Source organism: Amaranthus tricolor, chromosome 14, assembly GCF_026212465.1.
Source record: "Amaranthus tricolor cultivar Red isolate AtriRed21 chromosome 14, ASM2621246v1, whole genome shotgun sequence".
Lineage (NCBI taxonomy): Eukaryota > Viridiplantae > Streptophyta > Magnoliopsida > Caryophyllales > Amaranthaceae > Amaranthus > Amaranthus tricolor.
The window spans coordinates 1,718,195-1,739,857 of NC_080060.1; the positions used below are offsets into that span (position 1 = coordinate 1,718,195).

The 21,663-nt window shown below is 35.4% G+C and overlaps 1 protein-coding gene across 1 annotated transcript; it reads left to right on the forward strand.

Moving 5' to 3' along the window:
- The first annotated feature begins 6,747 nt into the window (after positions 1-6,747).
- Positions 6,748-20,756, forward strand: LOC130799173 (probable UDP-N-acetylglucosamine--peptide N-acetylglucosaminyltransferase SPINDLY). The gene is made up of 18 exons (XM_057662272.1): positions 6,748-6,958; positions 8,537-8,961; positions 10,327-10,488; positions 10,572-10,747; positions 11,203-11,278; positions 12,025-12,153; positions 12,487-12,606; positions 12,712-12,780; positions 12,863-12,944; positions 14,144-14,238; positions 15,173-15,237; positions 16,272-16,470; positions 16,709-16,903; positions 17,276-17,370; positions 17,510-17,645; positions 17,757-17,974; positions 19,263-19,390; positions 19,902-20,756. The coding sequence occupies exons 2-18, from the start codon at positions 8,554-8,556 to the stop codon at positions 20,300-20,302; spliced, it is 2,754 nt and encodes a 917-aa protein (XP_057518255.1). The 5' UTR covers positions 6,748-6,958; positions 8,537-8,553; the 3' UTR covers positions 20,303-20,756.
- Positions 20,757-21,663: the final 907 nt, after the last annotated feature.

Below are 21,663 nucleotides of genomic sequence, written 5' to 3' on the forward strand. Positions count from 1 at the left end.
AATAAGCGCGAAAATCCCAAGCCTGAGGATCGGATTATGTTCACAGTTACTAACTGCGAACAGGTGTTTTACTCAAAAAAAAATGGCCAAGGCTTAGTTCGCAGTTAGTAACTGCGAACAACACATTTGGCTTTTTTTTTTGACCAAATACCTGTTCGCAGTTACTAATTGCGAACACAATCGCGGCTAAATACACAAGCAGCTCCTACTTCCTCATTTTCCCAAATTTCAAAAACAAAAACCTTAACAAAATTTCGACGGATCCCTCCTTAATACCTCCATTAAACTGACTTCAATCCTTGAATTCTTACTTTCCTCTTCCACTTTAGCATTTTCACTTTAGTTTGTGACAACCTAGGTTGCATAATGACAATTTTTTTTTCGATTTTTTATTTTTATTTTTTTTCGAAAGTTAGGGTTTATTAAAGTTTTTAAATGTGTGTTGAAATGTAGGTCATAAATTCTCAAATATATACTCTTGTAGGTCATCCACAACTAATTAAGGTAAAAATTAAGTGTTTTAATTATTTTATTGTATTGGTTTTTGAAGTATGCTTGTTGATGGTGATAATGCACTAGTTTATATGATAATGTTATATACTTCTCAAATATATGTTATTGATATTGTTATAATTGTTTAAATGACAATGTTATATAATTCTCAAATTACATTGTTATTATTATAATTGTTTAAAATGACATTCTCATGATTGTCATATAATTCTCAAATATATGTTATTGTTGTTGTTGGGGTTCTAACATATAGTTTATATGTTATTGTCTAAATGACATTGTTATAATTGTTATATAATTCTCAAAGATTGCGTTGGCATGAAGTTGATGATGATGTTGATTTTGTTTGTATTCATGTAGAAATGAATCATTTTGTGTCACTATAGTATGTTTTTGGAGTGGTTCTATTCGAGAAAATAGTGGCAAAGTACATTATGTTGGGGATAGAGGTAGGTTGTTTGCATGCAACTCGAACATGGATTTGAATGAGTTTAAACTTTTTATATGATCGAAGATTGGATTGGACTCCACTAGAAGTACCGTAAATATAAGCTTTATATATGACATGAGTGGAGAATTGCTAGCCTTTTCGGTTTAGGATGATGAGGCTATAGATGCTATGTGGGAGTATTCAAAGTCTACCCAAATACCCTCTTTGGAGTTATACATAGAAGAAATACCCTTAGGGAATGTAGTTGCATCATATCCTTCTCCTACGCCTATGCCCATATCAACTCAAGAAACTCAAAATCTCTTTGTTCCTTCCCCATCTTGTACTGCTTCCCAACCCCCTCCGAATCAAGTTTCAAGTGATGCAGTGCTTAACATAGGAGAAAGTGATGACATGGGACCTTAGGATGATGGTAAAGAAAGTAATGAGCTCGTTGACGATTCTTTTGAGGATGATGTGGATGTCGATGAGGATGCCCTAGCAAATGACATGACCTAGGCAACATTCCTAAAATCGTTGCTTCTACTCCCTATGCCCTATGTCCACCTCTAGACGAGTATGAGGAGGAAAACTCCTGGAGGACTTGGGCTTGTGATACTACTTACACCGAAGAAGGGGAGTTGGAGAAGGGTATGATGTTCGATAGTAATGAAGCTTTGTTGGAAGCTATAAGAGTGTATCATATTTGTAGAAATGTGGAGTATAGAACGGAGACTTCAAACCAAACCGTCCTTACCTTGAAGTGTAAGCGGGGCTGTTTGTGGTGACTCAGGGCTACGCTTGATTCATATTCATCTTCATGGCATATTGTTACGTACAATGGTAAGCATGGGTCTTGTGTTTTGGGTAGTGACACTGTCTCGGCTGGACACATTCACTTGACATCTTCTGTCATTAAAAATGTCATTAGAAACTGAGTTGCTAAAGACCCATCCATTAAGGTCTCTGTCGGACGACAAATGGTTAAAAATCGTTTTGGTATAGTTTTAAATTATAAGTGAGTGTGGTGTGCTAAACAACAAGTCTTGTTGTCCATATATGGAACTTGGGAAGGTTCTTACTCTCTCCTTCCACGCTTTTTAAAAGCTTTGCAACATTCTAAACCGGGCCTAGTAGTTGAGTGGTTTATTAAGGAAGACAATGACGCAAGTGTATATGTGCGACCTAATATTAGAACCTTCCAACATGTCTTTTGGGCTTTTAAACCTTGCATTGAGGGCTTCAATTATTGTAAATCTCTTATCGCCATCGACGGCACACACTTATATGGTAAGTATCGTCATACCTTATTGACTTTCATTTCCTAAGATGGTGATGAGGCAATCTTTCCATTAGCGTTTGCCTTGGTTGAGAAGGAGTGTATAGGTGCATGGTCGTGGTTCATGGCTTGTATTCGTAAGCATGTCACAAATAGGATGGGTTTATGCATTATTTCTGATAGACACGCTGGTATTTTCAACCATGGAAGAACTGGAGTGGTAACCACCTTATGCCCATCATAGGTTATGCTTACGTTATTTGCTTAGTAACTTTAACTGTAACACCCCTGAATTTCTAACCCCCCCAACCCCAAAATGAAACCAAAATCGTGAAGGATGGGAGAAAATTCGAGTGTTACATAAAAAGAAAATGAAAAGAATTTAGATAAACGTTAAAAATTAACTTTAAAAGGCGAGTGGAAATCTCGACAACATCTCTACTAAAAACTGAGGATGTGACAAGGATATATAGATAGATAACATAACTAAACTAATCTAAGGCCTTCAATGCTTTTCCAAAAATGTGTCACGACGGAATGATTCATCGTCGAGTTTTCAAATCAACATGCCAAGCATGGATCGTGGTTCCAGTGTCAACGCTTGCGTTTTAAAATGACTTAACTCTTTAAAACCATACGGAGTTATAAACTACGCAACGGAAATACAAATATACAAAGGAGGAAACAAGGCCTCATAACAAAACGTATGCAACCAAAGTTTACAAAAGATAAATAGGAAATACAAAATCAAAAGATAAAGGTATGACATAGGTTATGCTTTGCCCTCATCATTCTCCCCCAATGTAAAAGATCTCCAATACCTGCTACGCTTGTCTATGATCCTCCTGATGCTCAACATCAGAACAAAGGCCAATGTATACCAGGACAATCATAGAAAGTCATCAAACAAACAAATATAAACATGTACACTTACACGTCAGTAACTAGCATCAAATATAATAAGGTCAACTGCTAGATAACATTATGTTATACAACAACATAAGATGATTTCATAAGACACAAACACAAATAGTAATCGTTTATCGTTCATCTATACTTCTTAACCTCATTACGTCCTTTCCAACCCGACCCATGTGTTCTTGGGTAGAATGCAGGTCTTCACACTCCTCTTCTCAAAATATAAACTCTTGTAAAACACGTGTAGTATCAACTCAATCAAGACCTAACACATGACCATATAGAGCTTGCCTATCTTAAAGTAAGTGTGATCATAATCTATCTTTGGGACTGGTAACTCCCTTGAGGTAACTTAACTTAGGCGCTCTTCTGACTAGCATAAACTACTCTATCATTGAATAAATTTTCTATCAATGAGTAAAAGTTCTATCAATGTGTAAGCTTTCTATGAATGAATAAACTTTCTATCAATGAATAACATTCTATCAATGGATCTTTTCTCCACTTCATGGCATAGTGACAAGGCCAAGGGCGTTATCGGCCACCCGGCGCTCATGGCAAAGTGTGAGCTCATACCCCCTCCAACTGACCTTCTCAGATCCTACCTTCAGGAAAAAGACACACTGGGGTACCAATCCAGTGAAGAGACCACCATATTAGGGTTTGCAAAGCCCGCATAGTAACACCTCGGTCAAGGGGCAGTATCGACTACCCGGCGCCCAATGACAAAAGTATGCTCATACCCCCCATACAGTGATCCCGTCGGATCTCACCTAGGGGACTATTAAATCAACCGAACATCATCCAGTTGAGTCACGCCAATCATAATTTAATGATTTATCAAATGGGAATAACTCCCGCTTTCTACTATTAATGAGTGTTATGGGATAGCAACCCACTGAGCAACTCAAACAAGATACGAAATTCACTTATAAAGGAGTCATTCTAACTCCAAGTAAGGCATAATCTAATTTTTAAATAAATAAGGGGATGGTCTCCGCCTTCTACTAGTACTCTCGTTGTCTAAACTATTTTAAGCTTAAGGATGTCATAATCGATATCTCTTCATATAAAGTCTACTCACTAGTACCTCATAATTTTGATACAATGTATATTATCACAATAAACAATAAATAATAATGTCTTAAAGGAAAATCGTATATAAGGGTTAGTTACTGTGTGTATGTACCTGTAAGTGTCATTGCATGACCAAAAATCACAAAAGTCACCCAACTAAGGTTCTACCTTCCTCTTATGAAATTGGGCATCTATATAGTTAGGAATAGAACTAATAAGTCCCCTTAACTACTTTGTTATACCAACTAAATACCAAAGTAACCGCTATCACCCATTCAACATGAGTTTTCGATTACTCTAGCACGCACATAACTCATTCAATACAAGTCTAAATCATCAACTCAACACAACATAAGTCTTTTCATCAATTTAAAAGTAAAAGTAAATGTGAATTGTTCCTTTACATCAAGTAATTTTGAGTATATCGGTTCGCGTTACCCAAAAATAACTAATTACAACTAAGCCTTACAATTTGAACATAGCACTAATATAACGATAAGGCAAATCTTAGAGTTATCGAATCACAATATCATTTGTTACATTCTCCAAAGCTAGAAAGAATTATAATCAAAACAATACGACAAGTAACCTTAACAACCCTCAACACTAAGTTGATCCTATACTCATGGCCCTATTAAAATTAGGCATTTATAAATTCAATAACAACCTAACAAGAGTACTTGTAATTCAAACAATCAAACCACAACACTTAACAACTATTACTCCCAATTGACAACTAACCATTTTCACTATCATACAACAACATTTAATCAATCAAGTAGGCCTTAAAACAACTTGTAAGATTATCTAACAATCATCATACCACAAAAATATAGCATAAAAGCACACACACCATTAACAATCTCCTCACTAAATCAAACCCTAATCATTTCATGTCTAAAGATGATATTTTTAACCATTACTGATTTCAAATACGCAAGTAGCTAGTAAACTCAACAAAAAAGTAATCATCAATTTATTAAAGAAATATTAGGAAGTAAGGAATAGATGGCTCACAATTAGAGTTAGAGAAAGGGAGTGGAAGAAAGCTTGTTGTGGTGTTGGTTTGCACGGTGGGTGGCGTGCACAGAGGCGGCACTGTGCTCGTGAAGGGGCTGCTGGTGTGCGGCTAGGACTGGATAAGTGCAGCTTGTGCTGCTGCTCGTGGGAGGGTGGAAGCCGGCTGCTGCTGTTGGTGGTGCCTACGGTGTAGGCGTGGCCTGGTGGTGCTGGTAGCCGCTGTTGGACTGTGAGGGAGAGGGGAGTGAGAGAGAGAAAAGAAATGAGGAGAGGGTGGCGTGAGGCTACTAGTGAGGTAAGGAGTGATTTTTTTTTTATTTTTTTATTTTTTATTTTTTTTTTATTTAAAACTCTAACTTCTCTTTTACCAGTATAACCTTCTAATCAAGCCCAACTAAGAAACCCACATTTGTTTAGTTCAAAAAATTTTAATAAATAGTAATATTAATTTGAATATCTTTATTTTAGAAATCGCCAATCTATTTATTTATTTATTATTATTATTATTACTATTATTATTATTATTATTATTATTATTATTATTATTATTATTATTATTATTATTATTATTATTATTATTATTATTAAAATTATGTTGATATTAAATTCGTATATACAAGAAATTAATTATTAAAACTAAATCAAAAAAATAATTTAATATAATTATAAAATCTCAAAATTTTATTAAAATAATAATTAATGACATCCTAAAATGACGGGGTGTTACATTAACCGTGCTATGGGTAATGTTCAACTAAAGAAGTTGTTTGGTAGAATTGCTGAGCAAAGACAATAAGCTAAGTTAATGAATGGTTTGAAGGCAATCGAGACTGCAAAACGAAAGACAATTTTTTGGATTGATGAAGTAGGGGACATGTCTAAGTGGTCGTTGTGTCATGGTGGGGGTCATAGGTATGACGTTACTAACACAAACTTAGCTGAAGTTTTCAACTTAGTGATAAAGGATGTACGTTTCTTGCCTTTGACTAAACTTGTTAAATTCAGCTTCTGTCGAGTAAATGATTATTTTGTTAAAAAACTTGGACGTGCTAGTGCATGGTTAATTGGAGGACACATGTACACATCGCATGCTACCAAGATTATCAATAGAAACATCGAGAAAGCAAGCTTTCATGAGAATTGTTGGATTTGACTATAAAAGAGGTATTTTCGAAGTTAAGACTGGGCGGGGAAATAGAGAATCATCCAAGGGGGGTAAGATTCAAACTGTGGACTTGAATCGAAGGAAGTGCACATGTAACAAACTGGATATATACCACTTATCTTGTACGTATGCATTAAGAATGATGTAAGAAAACATTTAAGATATTGAAAGTAGATATCTAAGATATGAAGTAAGCATTAAGAATAATGTAAATAGGCATTAAAAATACGGTAAATAGAAATAAATCTTTAATGTGTTGAACGTGATATGCGTCTCTCAAGAGACTAGTTGTACTTTACTTAACATTAGATTAGAATTTGGAAAAAAATAAAAATGAAAACCTCATTTGGGAAAAAGACCTCTATTCTTAACCCACTCTTGAGACTTCACTTTTCACCCCCTTTTATCCATTGATGATCTCATGCAAACAAAAAATTATTTCTCATCAGCAGCCGCCGACGACGAATTGATCAGCCGCCACTGTTTCCCCAGCCTCCGTCGCCTCTAGTCAGACGTCGCCGTAGCGCTGACGCCGAGTCTCTCTTTCGTCCCAGAGGTTCCATTTCTAGTTTTTTTATAGCTTAATTGTAACCGATTGAAAAGAAAAAAATGATTGAATTTCGATTCTTTTAGGGTTATTGTTCTTTTAACTTTATGGGGTTATTGTTGACTGAAATTAGGAGTTATGATTGATGAACAAGGGTTTCAAAATTTCCACTGCAATTATTGTAGAAAAACCCTAATAAGTTATTTTTAAATTAATTTTTAGGTTTATTTTGGTTTTATCTGTTTTGTTAGAATTGTATGCGGACAATGGTATTGAAATGCATATAGTTTGCTATTTTCACTTCATTATTAAATTTAGTGTAACCAATACATCACTCCCATTGATCGTCCACATAAATTCTCCTTTCATCCGTTTAAGAACCTACTACTGATTTGGAATGTGAAACCATTTTAGACATTTGAACTATTTCTAGTTTGTGATTTATTTTAGTAAGTTTGTGACTTTTGGGTTATGTGAATTGAGTTGAGTTATTCAGTGGATTTGGGATTACTTGACATTCAAGTTTGATTGGTATTGGCGCAAACTAAATTATCTGAATACCTTATAATGCTGGTTCTCCCCTCCCCTACGTTTCTAGCTCCGCCACTGACTATTACAGTGCTTTCATATTTTACAATAATGGGTGCCTTTTTTCTGTAAATTTTTTTTGGTTAATGGGTTTGGTGTTTCTTCTGCTTTTCTGTATTTCGGGTAAAATGAAGCTGAGAAAGGAGTGTATTTGGTTTCTTAGTGCTCAATTAACTAGTGATATGTGACTATATTGGTTATTTTCGGAATGTGAAATCATGTTACATTTGGAATACTGCTGATTTGTTATTTTTATTAGTAAATTTGTGACTTTTGGGGATATTAATTGATTAATTTGGTGATTTGGGATTACTTGTCACATTTGTCATATTGATCATCTGTGAAGTTGATTGGCATTGGCGCAAAATGACATTGTCCTAAATACCGTATAAATAATGATGTTGATGCTCTCCTCCCCTGGGGTGCTAACTCCGCCACTGACTGCTATGATATTTTTACTTAATCAGTTTTGGTCAATGGGTTTAGTGTTTGATGTAGCAGATAAAGGAGAGTTCATGTTATTTTGATTTTTAGCACAACTTCCTGTTAACATTCATAATTTTGTTTCAGAATTTCATTCTATGTTAAGAATTTTCGTTGTTTGACTTTCAATATTGATGAGATTTGTTTGACTATGGTCAGAGTCATTTGCTGAGTGATAATGTATTTCGAAAACTGGTTTTTTTTTTTTTTTTTTTTTTTTTTTTTTTTTTTTTTTCTGAATATACGAGTTGAAGGCTTGTAAGTAGTTTGTCTTAAGTCCATAAAATGCTGGTTATTAATGGGTTCTTCCTTCGAGTGTCTATTTATGGTGTGTGTTATTTGACTAGTATCAATTTCCTGTTTTGTCCTCACACTTTTCGACTTTGACTTGGCAGCTATTTTTGTTTAATATTTTGGATCAAAGTTCCAATCATTTTATAAGTGCACCAAACTTTATTGCGCAGTGAGATGTCATTAGTGCTTTTGGTTTAAATTTGTGGTGTTTGCTCGTTTCAGAAACTGGGTTCACTAGTATGGCTTGGATGGAGAAGGTTGTTGCTGACAGTCCTGAGAAGCAATCACCTTGCGGGAATGGTTTTCTGAAAGATTCTCATCCATCTCCTGAAAGCAGCTCTCCAAAATGTAATGGTCTTTTGGAGAAAGAACTTGATGTGAAGGATTCTCTCTCTTATGCAAACATTCTTCGCTCCAGAAATAAATTTGTTGAGGCGCTAGGCATATATGAGGGAATATTGGAGAAGGACAGGGAAAATGTAGAAGCTTTCATAGGAAAAGGGATATGTTTGCAGATGCAGAATCTTGGAAGGCTTGCTTTTGAGAGTTTCTCAGAAGCAATAAAACTTGATCCTCACAATGCATGTGCTCTTACACATTGTGGTATTTTGTACAAGGATGATGGCCGACTTGTTGATGCAGCTGAGGTATGCTTGTCATGTTGCTTGTCTATTGATCTAAAGATTTTTTTAGTTATTAAATAGTAGTGCACATCATGCTTATGTTTTTGGTGCGTTTTTGTAAACATTAATCGAAAGTCTGAACCCAATTTAAATTGTTTTTTCAAGGTTAGAATCTTATAAAAGGGAAATGTAGTTTCTAGACATTGAAAACGACTAATCTTTGTCTTGGTAGTTTTCATGGCAATAAACTTGTTTTGGTCTGAATGTCTTGACTACAATTATATGGGACAGGATAATGATCTTAAAAAGATGTGGTTATTTGTCTTCTACAATTCTATGGTCTACATGGTTAGAAAGAAATAGGAGAATTTTCAGTAATCGATTTCAACAGGTAGAGGTGTGTCATGAATGGCTAAATAGGGTAATATAGGAATTACTAAGTAAATAATACTCCCTTTGGCCCTTTGAATTTGCACCTTAAAACTCAAATATGTGAGAGCCTTTTGAGTCCTAGGGTGCGAATTCATGGGACATAGGAAGTAACTAGTAATTAGTTATTGGAGGAATAAGATTTAGAGAGAACGTAGTATAAAATAAGAGGATAAGGGTAAGATAATTCATTCATTTTTGTAATAGATTTGGCATGAACTACTTGACTCATATTGGAGAGCCACAAGCCTCTCCAAAGCTTGTACTATTGTTGTAATCTTTCTAGGTTACATTTCATTATAGGATTTACAATTACATTCAATTACACAAGACACAATCATTCATCTACATTCTTGATTCTATTTTCAAGTTCATCTATATTCACACATTTCTTTATCATTGTTACTATATTTTCTCGTAGAATCTGACTTGCTTTAGTCTGATCAATATCATATACTGATATGTCAATCCATAACAAGGTGCTGTGGGAGAAGGTGGTGTTTATCTATCTTCTCTTTTGGTGCTTTTATTTCTGAATTGGTTCATTTTGGGAAAGGGTGTATGTGGCTTTATTGTAGTTTTGCTTCCCGTATTACATTAGCAACCAGCTCATAGGGTATATTACCTTTTCCTTCCCCCTAAACATAAAATTAATCGCAATGAATTGGTTCATATTTTTCTTGCGTTACATGATGAGGTAGACTGTAACGACTATGAATTCTTTCCCTTTTTGATCCCCTATCTGATGGGGAGGGGGGGATGGAGGGTTTGTTAGTAGGGGGTTTGCAATGTTATTTATTATAATTTCCAATTGATGATTCATATGCTTACGTTCTGCGTATGGGAAATGTGAGTAGTGGTAAAACTAAAAATGTTTTGTGTACCATCTATTGTCATTTACATAGATTTGATCATATCATAGATATATATTAGTTGTTGAGATATTTTGTGCTTTTACAGTCTTATCAGAAGGCTTTAGAAGCTGATTCATCATATAAGCCGGCAGCAGAATGCTTAGCAATTGTACTAACAGATATTGGGACCAGCTTAAAGCTTGCTGGAAATACTCATGAAGGGATTCAGAAATACTACGAGGCTCTCAAAGTAGATCCACGTTATGCTGTAAGGTTTTCTACTAAAGTTCCTCAAAGCATATGTGAGACTAAATCATCGACTAATACTTGTTTTTTCTTTTTTTGATGCAGCCTGCATATTATAATCTTGGTGTTGTCTACTCTGAAATGATGCAGTATGACACTGCTCTCACCTGTTATGAGAAGGCTGCATTGGAAAGGCCTATGTATGCTGAAGCCTACTGCAACATGGGTGTCATATACAAAAACAGGGGGGACCTGGAGTCTGCAATTGCATGTTATGAGAGGTTGATTGCATCCAAAACTTATGTGCTTGGCTGGATATGTGGCTTGATTTAATTTATGGCCCTGTGAAAAGTTGTGCATAAAGTAGTTTTAGTTACATAAAAGCTGTGCATAAAGTAGTTTATGACGCAAACAACTTCGCTGTATATAGTCAATGATCATTGTAAGGTTGTGTGAAATTTGAGCTCCCCAAGGTAGGGTGCTTAGTGATGGAAGTTTCATCCTCACGACAATCGGGAATTAACTAATGAGTTGCACTGTGATTTGTAACTGGTCTTCTTTCCCAGTCTCCGATGCCTCGTAACTAGTTTTTGTGTTTTAATGCTATAAACTGTATGAATCATGGAATTATGTTGTTATACTCTTAATTTTTTTGTTTTCATTTACTTATTTATTTATTATCTATGCCGACATAATCTTCGTGTTGATGTTTGGTACTGTGACACTGCTGATTCAGGTGTTTGGCAGTGTCTCCAAATTTTGAGATAGCGAAGAATAATATGGCAATAGCTTTGACAGATTTGGGAACAAAAGTAAGTGGCTTAAAACTTTTGTGCTTTAATAACCTATCCAAATTTATCTTGCTAAATAGTCATTCTAACATAAAGTCTGTAAGCCTTTATTCCTTGTACAAAATTGGCATATGGGCTTAAAATATTGTTTTCTTTTAAATTGCTCTCTGTGCCAGGGAACATGATCTTGGTTGTATATCCCGGTCCTGGTTTGAACATTCGTATGCTACTCGTATCAAAAAATAATGTCACCCTTACAGGCTATTATTTTATCCACCCAAGAACTTCCTAGAAGGGTTTTGGCTAAATGCAGTTTACTTTTGAAGTTGAAATTTTAAGTGCATGCTGCTAGCCATTATGCATCTTTGTGCTTGTTCCTTGTGGTAGTTTTGTACTCTTTTGTGTGAGAAACTATTTTAACTGTGGAGGCAATTTCTTCTGAATAGAGAATGGTAGCCTTCCTGTAGAATACAGAAGGGTGAGGAGTTTTTGTAGTTGAAAAGATAAAACAGAGAGGTCCTTTTTGAAGATATTGCTATTTCATTTACCTCTTCCTTGGAATCTGATCAGATCTGCTGCTCTTTTGCTTACTAGATATTGATGCATTTTTGATAGTCTGTTCTATGACTCTTGACCATCTATTTATGCTAGAATTTACAACTATGAATTTTTGAATCCTCAATATATCTTCCCCTTTCTTGTGTTGTGTTTCCGTTTTAAGTGATGTTTTTCTTAAAGCATTTCCTGATCAGATGTTTTTATTATAGGTTAAGCTAGAGGGCGACATTGAACAAGGTGTAGTGTACTATAAAAAAGCTTTGTACTACAATTGGCATTATGCTGATGCTATGTACAACCTTGGTGTTGCGTATGGTGAATTGCTGAGGTTTGAGATGGTAAGTTATTTGGTTTGGTTGCACCATGATGCATGAATCCTTCTGAACCCTCTTTCACCCTTGCTATTATGTATATATAACTTGAATTATGTTCATCTTACTTCCTGGTGCTCTATGATGCATCATTACATATGCATTTTTTACAATGGTAACATTAATTGTTTGTAGTTGTATTTTTCCATCTTTTAAATGATTTAGTTGCGACGTCCCCCTCCCCCATGCTGAAAAGAGGTTTTGAAAGGAAGTAATTTTCTGCTAGAAATCGTCGTGAACTGCAATTGCTTCCTCTCCTTTTTGATAGATATCAAGGACACCTTGTACTATTTGGTGCAGGCAATTGTCTTCTATGAACTTGCATTCCATTTCAATCCTCAATGTGCAGAAGCATGCAATAACTTGGGGGTTATCTACAAAGATCGTGAAAATCTTGATAAGGCAGTTGAGTGTTATCAGGTAATTACGATATATTTGTCCATCAGTTGATTTACCAATCACCACTGTTTTTCATTGTTGTGATATCACTAGTGATCATTATCATTCTTTTGTGATGCGTTACAGATGGCTTTGTCTATTAAACCGAACTTCTCCCAGTCTCTGAATAATCTTGGTGTTGTTTATACAGTTCAGGTATGTGTTTTGTTGATTGGGTACTCATATCGAAGACATTGAGCAATCGATGCATCTTTTTCAGTCTTTTTGAATATTGTAGGGAAAAATGGATGCAGCTGCTAGCATGATTGAGAAAGCCATCATTGCGAATCCAACTTATTCTGAAGCATACAATAATTTAGGTGTGTTGAAATGTTTAATCATGCATACACTTCCTCTTTATGATCCCTCAAGTTTGTGCGCTACTTTTAGTTGTAACTTAATATTTACCAATACATTGGACTCAGCTGAACTGTACTGAAAGTGCATAAATTAAATAGAAGCTCCCAGTCACCGTGGTAAGCATGGAGCTAGCCGAAGTTTCACTCATAGCAACTAACAAGGGCAAAGGCCAGCCTAGCATAGTCCAAGAAATGAAATAAGCTCCTAGAACTAGAAGAGTATATTTTCTGTTATTTGCAATTAATGCTCAAGTAACATTTGTTATTACTTGTAGTTTGTTAGAACTGAAGCTTTTTGTTATGGTAAGTAGTATATTAGGAGCCTAGAGTATGCTAGAAATACTCATTCATCTTTTCACGTAACTGCTCTAATAGTACATTGTCCTATTCTGTGCAATGCTCATATACCAACCCCACCTTCAACTGTTACAAACTCCTCCATCACAACCATACAACCACCAGATCTTCCACCCCAGTATTACACTGTATTTCAGTAGATTAGTGAACCATATACAAGCATGGTTTAAGGAGTTGACCAATATTACACGCTTTTCTAGTAAGTTTGGACTCAAGTCTTTTATTATTCTAATTTATTGATGAAAGGTTTCTTTACTTGATATTTTCTTTTTTTGGGCCAATTCCAACCTAATATAATTGATTTGGAGTAGTTCAGTATTTTTGATTCATTTTAGTATTTTGATTTTTACAACTTCAAATTAGTTTGATGTTAGTTGGATTTTTGTTGTTAGTTTTATCATATATAGATGTTTAGGGTTGTATGGAAAGTTAGAAACCTTAGATTTTATAGATGATACAGAAAATTTGAGCTTCGTTGCTTGGTATTTGTGTGATATAGTATTGTGAGAACATTCTCTTCTACAATCAAACCTTTGAGTGAATGTGAGAAGAATAAAGATACTTACATACAGAGTAGAACACTTTTCATTGAGAGAACATCCTTCCTACTGAGCTACAACTTACAGTTCTTTTAATTTTTTAAGAAATTTGGTCGGTTTGAAATTTATCTTTTTTATGAATATTTTAATTTTAATTGCTCCTTACAAGATTTAATAGCTGTCTAGATGGACGAATGTACGTGTATTATTAAATGGTTGTACCATTTTTTTTAAAAGCTTACATTTTGCTTCTGCTGTTTGTAGGAGTTCTATACAGAGACGCTGGTGAAATATCTCGTGCTATTGAAGCTTATGAACAATGTCTCAAGATAGATCCTGACTCGCGCAATGCAGGCCAGGTACATCCTTGCATACAATGCCCTATTATCTGACTGTTACATCATTATATGCCTGTATTAGAGCTATGTTGCATGCCCATGTTTGTCAGACTCTTGTTGGAGTGTCAGATAAGCTTTGTTAGCTGTGATGCTTGGGCTTGCCATTGACCCCTACTGGATAGGGTGCCCGTACAATGTTACCTAGGTGCTAACAGGATAAGGGTTCAACTAGAGGGGAAATTTGGATTCTTAAGCCACTAACCCTAGATCTAAACTGGTCTGAAAGAGCCAAGACATTTGTTCTTTTTGATTAGAAGGGGAAGTCGAGTACATTAGAACCTTGAAGTTGCTATTTTCTTCTTCAAGAACAATTGTCTGGTCTTTTACTATTCTTAGCAATATCCGCAGCTGTTCTCTTTCATCACTTTCTTTTTTAGATTATCTTTTAATTTTTGGTTTCAGATGTTGGGTGGGACTTGGGACTGTAAAGTAAATGCTTTGTTATTCCTTTTAGCATTTACCTTCTTTTTTTCTTTTCATCACTTTTCATCACTCTTTAGGCTTGCATGGGAATTGGGAAATAGTTACTCCTATTCTTTTCGTCACTCTTCATCAGTATCTTGGATAAATAAATTTTGAAAACTCACTTTATGATTTCCTTTCATTATAAATTCCATACTATTTTTGAAAGTTGTCTTTTTCTATTAAGGTAAATTATAAAAATCTTAATCTAGTCTTTGAATTATTGTTTTATGTTCCTGTCGCCTTGTCTGCCAATTTATTCTACCATTTTTGCTAATCTGTAATTATGAGGTTCCTGCACTTTGCAAGTTCTGCTTGATTATAAATATGGGGAAGGGAGGTTCTTGAGAAATTTGAGGGGCGTGTTATATGATCTCTTTTTATTGGTTTAGTAAAAACTTTTTGATGTTCTTTGATTTTCTGATTCTTGCAGAATCGTTTACTTGCTATGAACTACATCAACGAAGGCGATGATGATATGTTATATGAGGCTCACAGGTTTGAGCTGATCCTGTGTTCTTTGCCTTTTGTCTAAAGAAGATTCACTACTGAACTTGCTTGTGCTCGACTTGATTGTGTTTCAATATTTATTTACGGTAGAAATTTCATTAATAAGAACGAAAAAAATTCAAATCTTGCAGCCTCATCAGCAAATGAATGAGTTGGGCTTTGTGAATGGTGCATTGAAAACCGTTGCAAGTGTGCTTTGTTGATATATGTTACTCAAACTCAGTGTCACATGATTAGCCCACTTTACCCGCGAATCTTGATTGGATTCGATCGTCGCCTACCGAGTTTTGTTCACGGCTCCAATCACCATGAATTGTGATTCAAATTGGTGAAATTGGCGATCCAAAAGTAGAAGCATATTGTAAAAACAAGGCTGCACCGCATAGCATCATGTGCGTTGTAAAGGTTTTCAAAAACAACGAACTGGTATTTTCCGCAAAGTAAAGGTGTAAAAAATCGCGATCGTTACCATCTTAAGTTTACCGTAATCGAAGTATAGGTCGAAACAAACTCTAACTCTCCTCATTACCATCTGTTGACCGTAAAAGCCATTTTGCGACCGTTACCTCAATACAACCTAATAAGATCATTGTTATTTAACCCTTTTTTTGGATACTTTTTTATTGGGCTCAATATCACTGATGTCTTTCCAAAGCTATTCTACTTAAGTAAGCTCGGTCACCCTCCAACCCTTAAATCAAAATAAAAGACCTAATATGTGGCCATTATTTCGGGATGGGGTGTACAAGGCTAAGGCCTTGTACATTCAACCGTTAGGCGCCACTTAGTGGGTGTCTTTGTTGTTCTTAGTATTACTTAGAGTATGCTAAAAAAATTGACTTTATTCGAGTATTTAACCCTTCCCGAATCTCAGGGGGCAATTGTTACCTAAAGCTTCAGTAGTATTGTATGACTTTGATTTTTGAGCAATTTGTGATGCTATGCACATTTCACGTTATTTATATGCTAAACTTAATAACATTTTAAATTTGCTTTGTCTAAAATTGACTTTCTGTCTACAGAGACTGGGGCAGGCGTTTTATGAGGCTGTATCCTCAGTATACATCTTGGGACAACCCAAAGGATCCTGAAAGGCCTCTTGTTGTTGGATATATTTCCCCGGATTTTTTCACCCACTCTGTATCATACTTCATTGAAGCACCACTAGCACATCATGACTACAAGAACTACAAAGTGATAGTTTATTCAGCAGTTGTGAAGGTATGGTTTACTCTGAAAGTTGTATATTTAATTTGCTTCCTTGCTCTGTATTGTGATCTTATCTTCTTTTGGTGCTGAGCATTACTTTCTTGTGACGCTAGTTAAAGTTGATTCATTGTAGTCAGGAGTTTTGATGAACATTTATATGAATGTTGCATTATTTTTCGGGTTCATAGTTCTAATTAGAGTTTAAAATGTTTTTGCACTGTTGCCTTAGATTCGCTTGCTGTTTCTGCAGGCAGATGCTAAAACTTTAAGATTTCGAGAAAAAGTGATTAAGAAGGGTGGGTTGTGGAGAGAGATATATGGCGTGGATGAGAAGAAGGTTGCTCAGATGGTCAGAGAAGACAAGGTCGACATTTTTGTAGAACTTACTGGGCATACAGCAAATAATAAATTGGGAACAATGGCTTGTCGACCTGCTCCAGTGCAGGTAAGTTTGAGAGAGACTTGTTCTATTTTTACGAGAACTTATTGTAGTAATTAGTAAACGTTTGAGCTACCTTTCAAATTTCATGGCACCCACTTGGTAAATTATGGATCTGTGCTTGATGACTGCTCGATATTTTTAGTTTATTTTAGTGGGAAAAAATATGAGCAATAACAGATAACCTGTTTGAATTTGATTAGTGATTGCCTTGTTAAAGTAGAAGGATGAATTATGAATCTATGCTTGATGACTATAGACTGCTCGATATAATTGTTTTTTAGTGGAAAAAACTTGACAGAGCAATAACAGATAACCTGTTTGAATTTGATTAATGATTTCCTTGTTCATTCATATGATTTTTCTTTGGGATCATAGGTGACTTGGATTGGCTATCCAAATACGACTGGTTTACCTGCAATTGATTACAGAATTACGGATGCACTGGCTGATCCTCCAGATTCAAAACAGAAGTAAGTCTGTCTTCTCTTTACCACTTTCATATGTATAATGTATTGCTGCTGTATTGTACTTTTAAGTTTAACTTGCTAATTTGTTGTCGCATAATCTGCTACTATAATATTGTGTACTTATTTTACTCATTGATGACAGGCATGTTGAGGAGTTAGTTCGATTACCAGATTCTTTTCTTTGTTACACACCTTCTCCAGAAGCTGGCTCTGTTTCGGCAGCTCCAGCTCTTAGTAATGGCTTTGTCACTTTTGGTAGCTTTAACAATTTAGCCAAGGTATGCAACTTATGTTTTTTGGAGAAAAAAGATGCACCCTTCTCTCGTTGAATTTGTCAACTCTATATCTTCAAATGCAGTTTAAGTAATGTATTTTTCTGCTGCTTCTAGATAACCCCCAGAGTTTTGCAAGTTTGGGCAAAAATATTATGTGCTGTACCAAACTCTCGTCTAGTGGTGAAATGCAAACCATTTTGTTGTGACAGTATAAGACTTAGATTTATTTCAACATTAGAGCAGCTGGGAGTGGATCCTGTACGTGTTGATCTGTTGCCCTTAATTCTTTTGAATCATGATCACATGCAAGCATATGCTCTCATGGACATAAGGTAAGGGCTTAAGGTATCCTGCAAATCATGAAGTACATCTGTCTCTTTTCCTTCTCCACTACTTGGAAAAAACCACATTGATGCGTCAACTGGTATTAATTAGGGGACTTCTCTATTCTATTTTTGAATCCTCAATCTGATATTGTGATGTTCCTCTTCTTGTTTTGCTTATAAAACTGAACTCATTCACCTTGTAGGGAGTTGAAATTGGATCATTGTTCATTCTTGTAGATTCATCTGTATCCCTATTCATCCCCTCCATCCTAGTCATCTTTGGTCTCCCTTGGCCTCAACTTTCTCTTATGTAGTAATGTCCTTGCTCGAGCATTTAGACTATTGAAATTGGATTTTAGTCTTTCATTTAGTGGCTTTGGGCTTTGATTGTTGTTTAGGCTCTACTCTTATTCCAGTTGCAAGGATTAAGCATAGATGGTAAAATTAGATTTTGTCGAATTCATGAGCTTAGAGCTTGAGAGTAGTGATCTCTGTGCCATTGGTGCATTGTTTTCATTGGGGAATCTTGGTTCTTTTCTGTGAGAAATTTTTTCTGTTCCTCCAAAATGTAACGCAAGAGCCAAATTATTATTTTTTAATCTTTTTGGATTAATTGTGAGACCTTGGTAGTAAATTTTAGAAACTCATCGACGTTCTTTGTGGTCTGTGCATGACATCTAGAGATCTACAGCAACCATTTCTCCTTTGTTTAGATTTGGGCATAGCAGTTTGATTTCAATCACAATTCTCTGATGTAGTTTGGAAACTGAGAATTTCTTTTAAACGTTGGAGATACAATCATATGGCATAGCTTTGGTAGTTTAATGGAGCTGAGCAGCATTTTCCACATGTATTCTATGCTGAAATTTACTATGCTTCTGGTATCCGTACCCCTGAGCTGGGCCAGAGCAGAGTCAGTGGTAAAGGAATGATTCTCACTGTATCATTCCCATATTTCTGTAGGCAGACATCCGAGCTATTAGAGTGAATCCTTTTGCTCCATTTCAGCAATTATATATCCAATATTTTTTGCTTATTGAGCTATTGCTAGCAGATTGCTTCTTCATTTCGAAAAAAGACAAAAGTGGTAGCTTCTGACTTAGTTTTACTTATTGAATATGATTCTTTCTCAACATGTTTGTCACCCAAATATTCACTCTTGAACTGCATAGGTGATCCTTTGCTTGCACTGCTTTTTATCCGATGGGCTCTACAACTGTTCAATGTATCCCAAGGGTTTCTCATTGACTAGTTTGAAATACTTTATCTCGTTTTTTGTTACTTGTCTCTGTAGCTTGGACACTTTTCCGTATGCTGGAACAACCACAACATGTGAGTCGCTTTACATGGGGGTTCCATGTGTTACTATGGCTGGCAATGTGCATGCTCATAATGTTGGTGTTAGTCTCCTTAGCAAAGTTGGTAAGCAGATCCATTTTGTCGTCTATAATTTCTCTTTTTTCAAGATTATTTATTGCATCTCATCATTGTTCAATAATGAATACTCCTATGACATACGTAATAATTATGTTTTTTTTTTACATGATTTGGCAAAAAGTATACATGTACAAGGTTTCATTTCGATTTGTATTCTTTTCGAAAGTTAGTCTGTTACCTTTTAGGTGGTGCTCAAGTTCTTAAACCATTTGATAATTTGAGAAATTGCACTTCAAATCTCTAAGCGAATTTTTCATACAATTTTTTTAATATATCTGGGGTTGATAAATATGAAGTACTCATTTGCTGCATGGATGATAATTAAGTGGAATGGGTGTAGTGGAACATCCCTTTCAGCGTTCTCTTGTGAGATGGTAGAAACGAAAATGGAGAAGTATTCACGTGGACAACCACTAGAATTGTTTCATATAGCTGACCCCAATCTTTGGGGATTATGGCTTTGGAATTGTTGTACTTAAATGCTATTTTGATGCAGGGTTAGGCAATCTGGTTGCGAAGACTGAAGATGAGTATGTAAACCTAGCAATTAAGTTGGCTTCAGATATTAAAGAGCTCTCGAATTTGAGGATGACTTTGCGGGATCTCATGGCTGAATCTCCAGTATGTGACGGAGCGAATTTTACGCGCGGTTTAGAAGAAGTATACCGAAGTATTTGGTGCAGGTACTGCAAAGGTGACGTCCCAGCTTCAAAACGCATAGAAATTTTACAGCAGCAGCAACAATGTGTTTCTCAAGAGGCAAGTGTTGTGCCATTGAGAGTTATAACCTCAAAAGACGATTCTCCTCTCAAGACAAATGGTTTCAACCTAGTCCCACCACCACCGGTATTAAGTCTCGCCTCCTCCGAAGAAAATGGAACTCAGTTGATCAAATGAGTTGTTGAATGCCTTTGCTGATATGCGACAACGATGTTGACATCCATGGACTGGGCTGCTCCGTTTTGAAATATTTTTTTTCTGGCGAGGATGGTTGTGGGCATGATTTTATGTTATTCTCCATGGTAATTGATATTTGACAGATGGGTAGTACGTCTGTCTGCGATGATTTCTTCACTTCCCCGCGTCCAGCTTATGGTGCTTTCGTGTGGGTGCATAAAGAAACACCATACCCGCCATTATAGAGTTGTAGCAGTTTATTATTGATTGGTCCATTGATCATTAGGTTTTTAGATGATAGAGAGAGTGTTTTGATGAAAAATTCAAAATGTATAGCATCAGATTAATAGTTTATGTAGTGCTTGCTCATTGAGATGTTGTAGCGATCCATTTTAATTTTGGCTTCCTTTTGGTTTAATATTGACTTTCAATTAAGCATTTTTAGGTTTTACAAGATTTCAAATTGCTTTTGCTGAGGCAAGGTAACATAATTAGCCAATTAAATCTTTTTTTTTATATTTGCAATTCGTTTAAAATGATCAAAAATAAAATGAAATCCAACATAATTTGCCTTTTTTATTTACGTTTCGTGATAAGATTAACAATTCATGTGACAGTCTCACAGGCTTACAGATGAGCAAACCCTCATCAAAATGAAAACATAACATTCATGAGTATGCATTAGAACACAATAATACAACTATACAAGTAAAAGTTTAATATTTCCTCATATTCACCTTAATGGTCCTGTTTTTACTTTTAAAATTAATATGTACACTCGAATGATTAAGGGCAGAGTAAAAATTGACAAATTAATTAAAGGTTCTATGTAACTTTTAAAAAATATGATATTTTTCTAATAATTTTGCATTTTTAAACACTTAATATATACTAAGGCTCCCAATTTTATAAGGTCCTGTGCGGTTGAACATGTTAAATACGTTTAAAATCTCCATCGGTAAATGACGAACTCTACCCACTCCTACTAGGGGTGTTCATTAGCGGGTACTCAATTTTATTTTTGATTTTTTGGACTGGTTTTATTGTTTATAGAGAAGACCCAATGTAGAAAGAAAAAGAAAATTTGAAATCATTAAGTGAAAAAATAAAAAAAATGAACCAAATAATCTAAGTTTCAAAAATATTCCAAAAGTAAGCATGAAAATCTCAAACCCTAGGTTTGAAGCTGTTCGTAGTTACTAACTGCGAACAGCCAAATAGGACAAAAACGCGGATCAGCTTCCTTTTTTCCCATTTTTCCCCATTTCTCAAAACCCTACCTTCACACTCGACATTCTCCCTCTAAAACCATAGATTCAATTCATCAATTCTGGCACTACAAAATTAGTATGGGATACTCT

What these genes read in the sequence shown, in the direction of transcription:
- LOC130799173 (XM_057662272.1), top strand. Translation starts at nt 8,554, where the DNA reads ATGGCTTGGATGGAGAAGGTTGTTGCTGACAGTCCTGAGAAGCAATCA. An exon ending in GTGTTGTTTATACAGTTCAG is followed by an intron (nt 12,781 to 12,862) that starts GTATGTGTTTTG and finishes TGAATATTGTAG; the next exon opens with GGAAAAATGGATGCAGCTGC. An exon ending in ATGTTATATGAGGCTCACAG is followed by an intron (nt 15,238 to 16,271) that starts GTTTGAGCTGAT and finishes TTCTGTCTACAG; the next exon opens with AGACTGGGGCAGGCGTTTTA.